General features: G+C 48.0%; 6 protein-coding genes across 6 annotated transcripts; 4 read left to right on the top strand and 2 right to left on the bottom strand.

Moving 5' to 3' along the window:
- Window positions 1–768: 768 nt before the first annotated feature.
- N7516_004206 (uncharacterized protein) lies at window positions 769–1,227 on the top strand (the record flags this gene model as incomplete). The annotated part of the gene is given in 2 exon segments (XM_057216926.1): window positions 769–911; window positions 924–1,227. The coding sequence occupies 2 exon segments, from the start codon at window positions 769–771 to the stop codon at window positions 1,225–1,227; spliced, it is 447 nt and encodes a 148-aa protein (XP_057078809.1).
- A 130-nt stretch (window positions 1,228–1,357) lies between these two features.
- Window positions 1,358–2,563, bottom strand: N7516_004205 (Qc-SNARE protein; the record flags this gene model as incomplete). The annotated part of the gene is made up of 2 exons (XM_057216925.1): window positions 1,358–1,409; window positions 1,476–2,563. 2 exons carry the CDS (start codon window positions 2,561–2,563, stop codon window positions 1,358–1,360), a joined length of 1,140 nt encoding a protein of 379 aa, XP_057078808.1.
- A 1,150-nt stretch (window positions 2,564–3,713) lies between these two features.
- Window positions 3,714–5,247, bottom strand: N7516_004204 (SIP1 domain-containing protein; the record flags this gene model as incomplete). Its single annotated transcript, XM_057216924.1, has 2 exons — window positions 3,714–4,910; window positions 5,029–5,247. 2 exons carry the CDS (start codon window positions 5,245–5,247, stop codon window positions 3,714–3,716), a joined length of 1,416 nt encoding a protein of 471 aa, XP_057078807.1.
- Window positions 5,248–7,451: 2,204 nt separating this feature from the next.
- N7516_004203 (F-box domain protein) lies at window positions 7,452–8,696 on the top strand (the record flags this gene model as incomplete). Its single annotated transcript, XM_057216923.1, has 2 exons — window positions 7,452–7,867; window positions 7,928–8,696. The coding sequence occupies 2 exons, from the start codon at window positions 7,452–7,454 to the stop codon at window positions 8,694–8,696; spliced, it is 1,185 nt and encodes a 394-aa protein (XP_057078806.1).
- A 348-nt stretch (window positions 8,697–9,044) lies between these two features.
- Window positions 9,045–10,369, top strand: N7516_004202 (putative HAD superfamily hydrolase; the record flags this gene model as incomplete). The annotated part of the gene is made up of 3 exons (XM_057216922.1): window positions 9,045–9,178; window positions 9,233–9,535; window positions 9,592–10,369. The coding sequence occupies 3 exons, from the start codon at window positions 9,045–9,047 to the stop codon at window positions 10,367–10,369; spliced, it is 1,215 nt and encodes a 404-aa protein (XP_057078805.1).
- A 428-nt stretch (window positions 10,370–10,797) lies between these two features.
- On the top strand, window positions 10,798–12,532 carry dps1 (putative aspartyl-tRNA synthetase Dps1; the record flags this gene model as incomplete). Its single annotated transcript, XM_057216921.1, has 2 exons — window positions 10,798–11,790; window positions 11,855–12,532. The coding sequence occupies 2 exons, from the start codon at window positions 10,798–10,800 to the stop codon at window positions 12,530–12,532; spliced, it is 1,671 nt and encodes a 556-aa protein (XP_057078804.1).
- Window positions 12,533–12,690: the final 158 nt, after the last annotated feature.

Below are 12,690 nucleotides of genomic sequence, written 5' to 3'. Positions count from 1 at the left end.
CATGTGCAATATGCTCCGTATGGAGTAGTTTGTAACATAGTCAATCAAGCATCCGGTAGCAATTGCTGGCACCTGGGCAGGATTCCTTAGTATGTAACCCCTATTGACCGGCCATTCACTCGGGTGGTTCCGCCCCGCTCAAAGTGTGAATGTCATGATAGCCTGCCTCACTGGAGTGTACAAAAGAAGTGCTTTTGGGAGCAACAAGAGCAATTCGGTGGCGATCGGCTTCATGAATACGTGATAAATTACGTTATATAATGTAGGACGAGGGCCCGGAGCGAACGTATCAGCGTGAAAGGAACCATGATGTTCAAGGCAACAGATCCTGCTTCAATCATCATTTAGCATATACTATGAATAATGATATGTGGTGAAATTACCTAGCAAATAAATAGAGAGTACACTACCGAAATTTGGGGGTTGCTTCGTTTATTGACTTCAGTTTTCCTTCGGGCTAGACTAACTAACTAAACTGTCAGAACTTACCTCACTCTCCACCATGCCCCGACAGAGGATGGACCATGCGATCCACATTCTATGCAAGCTCCACTTTAGTCAACGAATCTGCGTCTCCAAACTATGCCGTCGTGGGTCAAAAGTGACTTCGGGAAATCATGCTCTTCGTAACCATGGTTGATAAAGCGGTTGGGATCCACCTCCCGTATAGGCTTAACTCAATTTCAAGTGCTATGCTCCTAGCCCATGGTGCTGCTATTGAGGAACGGTGATTGTCTGGCCTGACTCCCTGTACCGGGCAATCCAATAATGTATGCCAATGTCAAAACGGAGTGGGCTTTCGATCAAGCAGAGGTACGGCTCTTGCTGGAGAGTGGTGCAGATCCCTTCGCGAAGCATGACCACTGGAGTGCATTCGTCACAAGGACGAGGAATCCACATGCTCTTTCCGAGTGACCATTCAGGAATGGACCATCAATTGCCAGTCTCAATGCCTGGACCTCGGATGACTGTCCTCCTAGGAGAATAGTTGAATATGAGCGCAAGATGGTAGGACCTTATAATGTCCCATTCATAACATCCATGAAACGGGGCGATAAAGCAGTCGTCGAACTCATGCTGAACGCAATTGATTGGAAAGAGACCCACTTGAAGGAGTTGAAGGATAGGTTTGACCGAGCCCGGAATGCAGCGACTGAGAATGGGAATCTGTACCTCCTACCCATTCTAGGGAATCATTACTGGGCAAAAATGTGTCCATGCAAGTAGATGAAGATTCATACATAATATCAACATGCCGTTTGCAGATAAATTGACTTAAATTATGCTGGAAAGACCCGCTCAAAGGTATAGATAGAAGAAATGCTCTACGCTCAATGGAAAACATCCACAGTCAAGATCATGAGATCTTTCCAATCCTTTTCCTTCCAATGTCCATCTTGGCTTTCAATCTAGACATATCGTTAGTAAACCAGACTGAAACAAGTGGAAAATGTGGAAAAAGGGCGTAAACGAACATATCAGCCTCCTCATCCGCCAACCTCAGCAGATCATTCTGCACCTCGAGCTCCTCATTAATCTGCGTGCCGAGTTCCCTCTGTCGAATAATGACCTTCCTCAACTCATTCACATTACCATCCTGACTCTGCATCATCTGCCTCTGCAACTGCAGCACACCATCGTTGTCAAGTTCTCGAGTCTGCTCTGTCTCTTTGCCAAGGACCCTGCCCGTCCGCGCCGGCGTCTTACGCCCACTAGAGGCCTCTCCAGCGCCATTCCCAGCATTGATCAAAGCTCCTTTATCTTGGATGGATGCGACAGTATGGTCAAGCCGGCTCTTGGTTGCCATAGCATGCATGAGATCCTCCAGGCCGTCTTTTTCCTTGCGCGCATTAATGAGCAGGTCTTTTCGTCGACGGATCTCGCCTCCACCGAGACTGGACGTTGTCTGTGACTCAGAGCCCTTATCTCCACGTCCTAGATTCTTCAGTCCATCATCCAGAGTGGTGATCATGGTCCCCGCACGGACAAGACTGCCCTTCGCCTGTGCAGAGCTTTCGTGTTGCTTCTGTGGGGTGGTCTCCTGGTCTCTGCGAGATAGTTGTAGTCGTGCATCATGGAGGTGGCTCTTCATGTCGCGATAGTAGTCGAGCCATAACGTCGGGTCTGTGATGGGTGCGTTTGTAGCGGCGGGATCTGTGATGGCGGCGTGGAGTCGGGTGGAGGTAGTTGTCGATCCGGTGCCCGTTGATGCGACTGCGGTGGGGAGGTTGAGGAATGCACGCCATGCGGGCGAGGTGCGCCAGCGCCCATCTTCGGACTCGTTGATCGCGCGAAGGTATTCCTCTAAGCCACGGCGGCGGTCTTCACGCAATCGATCATTCGAGACGGTTTTCGAAAACCAGGTTTTTGAAGGTAAGGGAGCTGGTGGAGGGGCATTCGTTTGGGTGATGAGGGTGGTGTGGAAGGTTGCAAAGTCCGAGTAGCGTTTGGGGACCGTGAAGGAGCGGAGCGGGAGGCGGAGGGTGATGTGATAAACGGTGTATGGCGGGGAGGTGTTTGAGAGGGTAGTATTCGGGATCGCTATTTCAACGGTTGGTGCCATTTTGATTAGAGAATTGGAATAAAAATGGCATTTTTCTTATAAGTTGAGGAAGACAAAGAGGTGAAGAACTGCCGGGGGGGGGGCATGACGCAAACTTTGGAAAGCTTAGACCAGTGCCCCTGCCTTCCTAACAATAACTATTCAACTTTAGTTCCATAGGAAAGACATCACAAGATCAACCAAAGACTATCTATCATCTAGAGGAACAAATTTGCATCATAGTGATCCTTCTTCATCTTCGATCCTTGCTCTTTGAGATCGTGAGAAGTCCCTAGGGGTCCTGAAGTCACCAGGTCGGATTACCTACAGAGCCCCGGAACCCCCGATTTTCTCTCCCTTTCCTCGAGACCAATCGCAATTTACCTACAGAACAAGTGCAAACAGATATGTGTCTGTAATTTCTCGCTTCAATTTCGACGAGAGCTTACATAAATATGTAGGAATCTCATCCAATCACGTGCCACGATTACCCTTCCAAGGTTGGCCGAAGTAGGATACTATTGAATTTCCACCCAGCAGCCATACTCAGCGCTGGAGGTCTACGTCCAGCCTAACAATGTTGTCGGGGCCCTGTTAAGTATCCCATTCGTTGCTTTTTACGACCGACCTCCAAGGCCAGGGGAACATGATATCCTTATCAACGCTAATGATTTTCTTAAAATCACTGAGAAGTTATTCTGATACAACATATGTTCTAGTTGCTATCGGGCTCACTTCCCATCTTCCCCGGATGCTTCTTTAATTTTCTGTGTATTGTTAACTGAGATAGTTCTACAAAGAACCGTACCACCATTGACCTATAATCTATTCCATCTATTAGAGATCTAGTATGCACATTCCCCTTAACGGTCCGGGCTAGTATCAAGTTGAGTTTCTCGGGTCGAAGTAGTTCGTGAACTGCCATTTACTCTAGTAACTGTTGCCATCGCGTGGCTTGGACCACGCGACAAGGCCCTCTTAGCTAGCTAGCATCTAGTACTATCCAATTCCAATAAGAACCATGCAATCCTAACAGAATCTCAGGCATCCGATATGCCCTATGATCAGGCACTACGTATAGAACACAAGACAACACAAGACATTGGCACGTTGTAACACGGAATTAATATTAAGTAGCAATGGGTATCTCATACATGCAAATCAAATCCATTTAATCCCAGATCTCTCGTTCCTGCAACAGATCCCGCTGGCCAAAGAACTCACCAACAACCGTGATGATCATGTCGAGCAGTGCATGGGTCTGTATCGACCAATCGTCGTCTTCTTCTCCCTCCTCTTTCTCTTCTGCTTTCTCTTCTTCATTATCGCAGTTTGCAGGTGTCTTGGCAGAGTCGGAAATGTTTTGCAGCCGATCTTGCAAATGTGCCTTGGCTGCCTCCAACTCGGATTCTTCAAGCGATGCATCAGACATGCTAGAGTCTTGCGCTTCTGCAGCCTCCGGCAATTCTGCTTGCTTACTTTCCTCCTCATTCTGAGCTGTAGTTTCCGGCTGAGCCTCTTCTTTGGCCTCTCCCCCGCCTTGGGCCGTAGGTTCTGACTGGGTTTCCGGCTTGGTCGCTTCCTCATCCTGGGCCGTAGATCCCTGCTGAGCTTTTTCCTTGGTATCTTTCTCACACTCGACAAGGTTACCCTGCTGGGTTTCCTCCTTTGGTCGGTCTGCCACAGAGGAATCGACATCCCCCTCATACTCGTCGTTCTCTAGCTCTTCCACCTTGCGCAAAATTATCACGGCTCGTTTGCCTAGATTCCGGATAACTCCCACCTCTCGGGTAGAAAGTTGTCCAACCTCACGGCACCTCCCCAACAAGCCCCATGCCCAGGCTCCAATGCGCCGTACGCGCTGTGTGTCATCGCCCCGCACAATATCAGACATCATCCGTGCTAGTATTTCCAGCACTTCTAACACGCTGTCCATGTCCATGCTTGCCAGCTGAACCATGCGTGGTTCTACCGTGACCAAAAGCCGCCGCCATATTCTATGCGCAGATCCGGCCTTTCGGGGGAGACTGATAGGGTGGTCATCGTCAAGGGTGTCGATAGTCCCAGCGGGTGGATTGCGTCGTAAGGTCGATCGCAAGTGGAGGAATCGACGCCTGAGAAGCTTGTTGTAGGAATTTTGTGTCTCGGGGTAGAGTTCATCGAGCTTTGAAGGGGAATGCACGGCCTTGTTTTCGTCCACATCCTCCGCAGGAGCAATGTAGGCTTCGTCCTCGTAAAAGCCTGCTGGTAGAGGAAGGTTATTTGGTTCGAGTTGCTTCAGATCACGGTGCGTGTTCGATGCTAGATTCAAAGGGTCGGTGGTCTGAGTAGGCGCAGAAAAAGGACCGGTAGTGAGTTTGCTTCGGATCTATCGAGCAAAAATTAGTTCAGACTTGAACCAGGACATGCGAAGAACTGGGAAAGTCTCGGCATCGTTTAGGGGGCAAAGCAAAATCTCTTTAGATCCAAGGTTAGGCATACCGAACCATGCGTAGGTATTCAAATCCATCCTCCGGGTCATCGTACGGCAATTCATCGCCTCCTTCATCCAAACCCGGGAATGCGCTCTTCATGCCATAGAGGGGATCATGACGGGGACGCTCATAAGATGCCGTCGAAGATTCGTCATCTTCATCGTCATCATAAGATATCCGAGGACGCTTCAAGGGAGGGGGCGACATTGTGGCTTTTCTCTTGTCGGGCATAGTGAGGTGAAGGTGGTAGAATCGAAGAAGCTTGGGCCAATCTGCAAACCAGTCTAGAGACCTCGCAACAAATATGGACTTGACCCACCTATTTCCTTAATGTGATAAGACATTCATAGGATAATAAATATCATCTACTTGTTTAAGATTAATATTTCTGTGTTTATTCAGCTACAAGAATAATCGGCCGCTTATGTCTTTTTGGTGGTCTTTCTGGTGGTCTTTTTCAGGTGTATACAACATACAAAGGCGCAAAAAGTATACTTAATACGAGAGACTGTCCTATATATAGTTAACTAGGGATTATAATCCTAAATCTAACATTGACATGTCCATATGTCCATGTATGCAAGCAAATCCAAGGCGGTGTAAAATACTTGTTTATAGAAGGCGGGGACCTGCATCTGCCAGGCAAAAAAGATGAGGATCGTCATCGGCAGTGTTGTAGTCACGTGACGTACATCACGTGCCTTACCTCTCTTCTAGCGTCCCTCGCTGTAATCCGACCCACCTTTCAGTAATGGGACACCCGCACTCCACACCGCCTTCCAGTTCCATACACCGCCTTCGTCTCAAACAACCTATATAATGCTGGTAGATACCTACAATTTGTATGTAAACGACTAAAAATTAAGTCACTTTGTCATATTAGACTTCGTATATACATATAGATAGGATTAAATTAGTAGTAGTGATCGAGGATAAAAACGTGCACGGGGGCCAGGAATCAGGCAGGATATTTTTACTACAACAGGCCTCACCAGATAGCAAATTTTCAGCGGATAACAAATTTCCAAATTAAGTATCTTTTGTATGGCAACTTCATACAAAGGGTACATAAACACGATATAGTCATAACCCCAATTTTCTCAACCCTCAAAATAGTTAGGGAAATATAGGAAGATATACATAGTGTAAATAAGGCCTCAATTACTTAGTAATAATTCTAGTAAATTTTATAATGCATGTGTGGAGTAAGAGAATGGTTAATGTTTTACATACAAATTCTTATATATGGTGATTTCTGAAAAGTTTCCTACACTTCCATACTATATATTTAGAATTAATTATAGTAGTAGATCCGTCAAGCCCGATTTATTTTAATAACCTGCCTATTTAATTTTTCTTAAACTAGTCTGCTCGTTTAGAGAGTTGAGGTTATAATTATGTTTATGTACCTTTTGTATGAAGTTGCCATACAAAAGATACTTAATTTGGAAATTTGTTATCCGCTGAAAATTTGCTATCTGGTGAGGCCCACCAACACAGGGTGGTGGTAGGCCGTGCCACGATTATAAACTAGAATTATATGGTGGTGGCAAAAAAAAAGGACAAAAATTTCTATACCGGCAGAATATATAGCAGAATTCAGTGTCGCAGTTGACACTTTTCAAAAGAATGAAGCTACTCCCGCTATATAATCTCCGTATATTCCTACTTCTTGGCGTTGAAGCTGTTGCGACCGACCAAATCTCTATACTAAAGCTATTCCCGCTATACAAATCCCTATATATACCTACTTCTCGGCGTTGAAGCTATACTAAAGCTATTCCCGCTATACAAATCCCTATATACACCTACTTCTCGGCGTTGAAGCTATACTAAAGCTATTCCCGCTATACAAATATCCGTATATACCTATCTCTCGGCGTTAAAGCTGTTGCGACCGACCAAATCCGAGGAGGTATTTTGTGCGGTCCGGGGTAGTTTTCAACGCTGGGATTCGAAAAAACCGATGATTTGTGGGATGTTCAATTTTGAGGAATCACGGTATAGAGCGGTGTCAAAAGCGGTCAATAATACAGGCATAATAAGTTATGAAGCCTGAAAAGTCAGGCATTTAACCTTTGGCCGTTCTGTCCCTCCACAGGCCTATCATTTAACATCTTCAAGTATTCAATTTCACCCCTCATGCCTTTTTTATCATTTATCCCCCACGCCCTCTCCTTGGACCTTTTTTTTACTGGTCTCAACTGACAGTCATTTCTGCTTCACTTCTCAACAAATTTGGCCTAACAATCAATCCCGCTTCACTTGAGATGAGCTGTCTCTTTGCCTCTCTCGGAAGCGGTTCGGTCTCTCTGTTGCCTTTTCGTCGTCGTTTTAATCCCTGATTGTCACGAAACATCACACATAATATTTCAGACACATTGGTGCTTTGCGATGTCTATTTAAAACAAAATCTTGTTTATTTGACTTGCAAAATGCCAAAGCTGGACGATTCCTCCGAAGTCATGACTTCTCGGCGATATGTGTACCTCCCTACAGAGATCTTAATACATATCGCCAAATTCATTTTTGATGATTGGTGTAACGATATTCCATCTTTTCAAGTCACGCTTCAAAGGTTCTGTGCGGTCTCTCGTCAGTGGTACTCTGCTGGCATCGAATTTCTCTACCGCGAACCTTACCTTTGGAAAGGAAATAGCTTCTCGCTTTTTACCAACACCGTGTGCCCGCCAATTCGCTCCCGAGAACGAAAAGTGGATCTGGGATCGCTCGTTCAGGTCCTGGACCTCGAGGGATTGGTACATCACAGCTCTAATAGCCTGACGGCGCGACTTCTAGGTCGAGTGAAGAAGAACCTGAAAACTTTTGCTGCTCCGAGGATCTCTTTTTCGTGAGTAAATACTGGCTATCAGAACATACCATCCAACTTTAAGCTAACCTCTCTCCATAGGATCAACAGCCTTGCGCCCTTATCAAAGTGCAAAGAGCTTTCCTATCTTTGTCTTGACTTGGTAGCTGAGCCAATTCCGCTTTCTGCTATCAAGAAAGCCATCAGCGGCCTCGACAAACTGCAATCCCTCGAGCTTCCATCTTCAGCGTTCATCACGGACGACGGTTCCAGTGGAGATTGGCCACCCAATCTGACACATCTCCAGGTTGGCGGGCAATTTAATGTTGAGAAAATGCCTTCTTTCAGGTGGCCTGCCAACTTGACATCGTTGTCACTTTATCGTTGCGAGGATCTGAGCACTTCTGTCTTGGAACAGATCCTTATCAACGACCAGATCTGCACTACGCTTATTCAATTGACCATTCACCGTATCAACCGCCATATGTTTGACGAGAGGCCATCTGAGATCTTATCAGGACTCATTGCTTTGAAGTCTCTTCGGATACCTGTTGATCTGTTTTTCTATTTATTCCTTCCTCCTGCGTCAATCGGTTCTCCAACGTCGATGCGTGAGCTGGAGCTCACGGAAGCAGATGACGAGCATTGGATTATGATTCATCCTGATCTTATTTGCAAGGCCCTGGATATGAATCTTCCTCAGGTGTGCTATCTTGGTATCAGCCCTGGCTGTCTTGGGGTAATACCTGAAGCATCACATACCATCATTGACAAGTTTGTGTGGAAGAACATTGACAAGTGTCCTGAGGAGGAACTCAATTCTTTATCTGACTTGGGTCTCGTTGTAATGGATAGAGAGCCACCTTTCTAAGCATTCATGGATTCTCATGCACCTGGGCAGTCTAGTTTACATCAAATCAGCCTTTTGAGTCATGTTACTGCCCCAGCAGCTATTTTTTTGAGCGATACACAATAGCACAACCTGTAAAATAGAATTTATGAAGCAATAACACTATTTGATTCAAAATCCTCGTGCCTGTTTTTAAATCTTCAAATCAAAGGGAAGTGTACGGAGTACGGAGTAGAAGTTTGAGAGTTGCAAGTGTGGAGAGTGGGGAAATGGAAATTCCACGGGGAAACATCTGGCCGCACGGGAACCCGGCAATGACGTACATTTCCTTCTGTACACATTCCCCAGGCTCACCTGGCCACTACCACAATGAGATCGCAAACCCTTTGGCGGTCATTTGGCCTATTGCAACGCCAATATATCTCTTCTCGTAGAATAATCAACCACCGAGCTATCCAGACAGCCAGTTCTCGACCGGTCCCCAACTTCGCATTTGCATTTGAGTGAGTCTTGACCAGCGAACACAATCCACTCGATGTTGTTCTAACATGCTACAGCATTGATGGCGTCCTCCTCCGTGCATCGAAACCTATACCAGGTGCCGCCGACTCGCTGGCGCTCCTGAAGGAGCAAGGCATCCCCTTTCTTCTGCTCACAAACGGCGGTGGTAAACACGAGACAGAGCGCGTCACAGAAATTAGCGAGAAATTAGGGATCCCACTGGATGCTACGGATATTGTGCAGAGTCACTCGCCCTTCGCTGAGCTAGTTAAGGGATGGGACGAGTCGAGCGCTCTGGAACACAAGTGTGTGTTAGTGGCCGGAGGCGATGGGGATAACTGTCGGCGCGTGGCAGAACAGTATGTCAAGGACACCTTCCTCTTTTCTAATGGTATACGCTAAGCGATGGTGATAGGTATGGATTCAAGAATGTTATCACCCCTGCAGATATTCTCATGGCCAACCCCGCTGTCTGGCCGTTCTCGAAGAACTTCAGCGACTATTATAAGACTTTTGCCCGACCGCTTCCGAGCCCCATTGACCTCAATGACCCATCGAAGACTTTGAAGATCGACGCCGTCTTTGTGTTCAATGACCCTCGTGATTGGGCATTAGACACCCAGGTTATTATGGACCTCCTCCTCTCGTCGCAAGGACGTATGGGCACTTTGTCTGAAAAGAACGGCCGAATTGATCTGCCCAACCATGGTTACCAGCAGGATGGCCAACCCCGTCTATATTTCTCTAACCCAGATCTGTGGTGGGCCGCCGCATACCCCTTGCCCCGTCTTGGCCAGGGCGGATTCCGAGAAGCACTTGAGGGCATTTGGGCTGCAACTACAGGTGGCCCCAGAAAGGGCATTGAGCTGAAGAAGACTGTGATCGGCAAGCCTTATCAACCCACCTACGAGTTTGCAGAGCGTCAATTGCTTCGGAACCGACTGAGAACATTTGGAAGCCCTGCAGAGCACACACCCCTGGAAAGAGTATACATGGTCGGTGATAATCCAGAGTCGGATATTAGAGGCGCCAACTCCTATCGCAGTGAAATTGGTAGTAGCTGGCACTCGATCCTTGTCCGCACTGGGGTATACAGTGGCGGAGAGCCTGCTTGGATTCCTCAGACAATTGCCGACAATGTGCACAAAGGTGTTCAATGGGCACTGAAGAGCTCGAACTGGCCTGCTGCTTGAGTGTTAAGGGACACTAGACACTCTATATTGATATAAGGATCAGCATGAATATGGAGTCAATTGTATGTTTTATGTGCGTTAATTCTAGATAGCTACCAGCATCAACCCACGTAAGTGTGCCTAATGCATTTTATTCAAGCTCTGAAGTGATAATAAACGTTCGAATAACAGATTACATGCATGGATGCATGTATGTATACAGTCAAGCTGGTAGAGTTTAGATATGCGCCCAAGTCCCCACACCGCCTACCCCTCTTAGGGCTTGATTATTCGGCGGGGTGAGTCAACGGAACACTTTTCTCTGCAGCTCTACTTACAATCAGCCTGCTGTATTAAGTCCTGCAAATTTCTCAGGATAGAAAATCATTGAGGTAGGATCCACTGCTCCCAACCCAACAATTTCACCCTCTAATTAACCTCGCAGCACCATGGCCGACTCCGAATTGCCCCACCGTCCCAAGCCCGAGGCCCAGGATGCCTCCGCTCCCGCCGCGGAAGGCGAGACCAAGAACGCAAGCAAGAACGCTCTAAAGAAGGCCGCAAAGGATAAGGCCAAGGCGGAGAAGGCTGCGGCACGCGCGGCACAAGAAAAGGCCCAGGCCGCCTCCCAGGAAGCCAACGACACGGCCAAGGATCTATACGGTGCCCTCCCAGAGACCGAGGACGTCGTCCCCTCCACCCGATTCAGTGAACTCTCTGAGGAACACTACGAGAAGGAAGTGACAATTGTGGCGCGTGTGGACAATGCACGTGTGCAGAGTGCTAAGCTTGCATTCTTGATGCTGCGCCAGCAGGGACAAAAGGTTCAGGCCGTCATTGCCGCCGCGGAGCCCATCTCGCGACAGATGATCAAGTACACCGGTGGATTGAACGTCAACTCGATCGTGCAGGTCACCGGTATTGTGAAGAAGCCCGAGATCCCCATCTCGTCCGCATCCATCAGCCACCTCGAGATCCACATCCGCAAGGTCTACATGATCTCCGAGGCTGCGCAGATGCTTCCCATGCAAGTCAAAGATGCTGAGCGCCCTCCCCCAGAGAACACTGAGGAGGGTGCCCAGGTTGACGCGGAAGGTGCTCCCATCGTCACTCTCAAAACCCGCCTCGACAACCGGGTCCTCGACCTGCAAACCGAGACCAGCCAGGCCATCACCTGGATTTCTAGCGGTGTTTCCGAGCTTTTCGCTGAGTATATGATTAAGAGTGGCTCTCGGTGGATCTCCACACCCAAACTGGTCGGTGCCGCCACGGAAGGTGGTAGCGGTGTCTTCGAGGTCAAGTACTTCAAGCGCAACGCCTACTTGGCCCAGAGTCCCCAGCTCTACAAGCAGATGTGTATCGCCGGTGATATGGAGAACGTCTTCGAGATCGCCCCCGTTTTCCGTGCGGAGGACAGCAACACCCACCGCCACTTGACTGAGGTATGCATCTACTGATATATTTACTCAAATAGGCAAGAACAGATTATTCTAACATGGCCTACAGTTCTCCGGTCTCGATTTCGAGAAGACTTTCCGCGGCCACTACCACGAGGTTCTCGAGTTCGCCGAAGACCTCCTCGTCTTCATCCTCACCCAGCTCAAGGAGCGCTACGCATCTCAGATCGCCACCATCCAGAAGTCCTACCCCAAGGCCGGCGACTTCAAGCTCCCCAAGGACGGCAAGGCCCTACGCATGAACTACATGGATGGAGTCGCCCTTCTTAAGGAAGCCGGCGTCGACGTCACCGAGCAAGAGAACTTCGAGAACGACTTCTCCACCGCGATGGAGAAGCAACTCGGCCAGATCATCCGCGAGAAGTACGACACCGACTTCTACGTCCTCGACAAGTTCCCCATGTCTGTCCGTCCCTTCTACACCAAGGCCGACCCCAACGACAAGCGCTTCTCTAACTCGTACGACTTCTTCATGCGTGGAGAGGAGATCATGTCCGGTGCCCAGCGTATCAACGATATCAAGGAGTTGGAGGAGTCTATGCGCGCTAAGGGTCTTGAGCCTAACCAGGAGGGCTTCGAGGATTACCTCAACGCTTTCCGCCAGGGTTGTGCCCCTCACGCTGGTGGTGGTCTCGGTCTCAACCGTATTGTTATGTTCTTCCTTGGCTTGCCTAACGTCCGTTTGGCTTCGCTGTTCCCCCGCGACCCTCAGCGTCTGCGTCCTTGATTTTACACTCCGTGGGACTATTTCATAACATTACAAGCATATAAAAACAAAATACTTTACTTTTATTTCAACTATACATACATGTTTTGCTTTGGCAGTGATATCATACTGTGACTAATATAAAGCAAACTTGCAACCTTCGAAGTTTGGAACCTTAT

This window comes from Penicillium verrucosum (genome assembly GCF_028828655.1).
Source record: "Penicillium verrucosum strain IBT 35672 chromosome Unknown utg000001l_segment0_segment0, whole genome shotgun sequence".
Classification (NCBI taxonomy): Eukaryota; Fungi; Ascomycota; class Eurotiomycetes; order Eurotiales; family Aspergillaceae; genus Penicillium; species Penicillium verrucosum.
The sequence above is the reverse complement of the archived record's forward strand: the minus strand, read 5'-3'. Positions and strand labels throughout refer to the sequence as shown.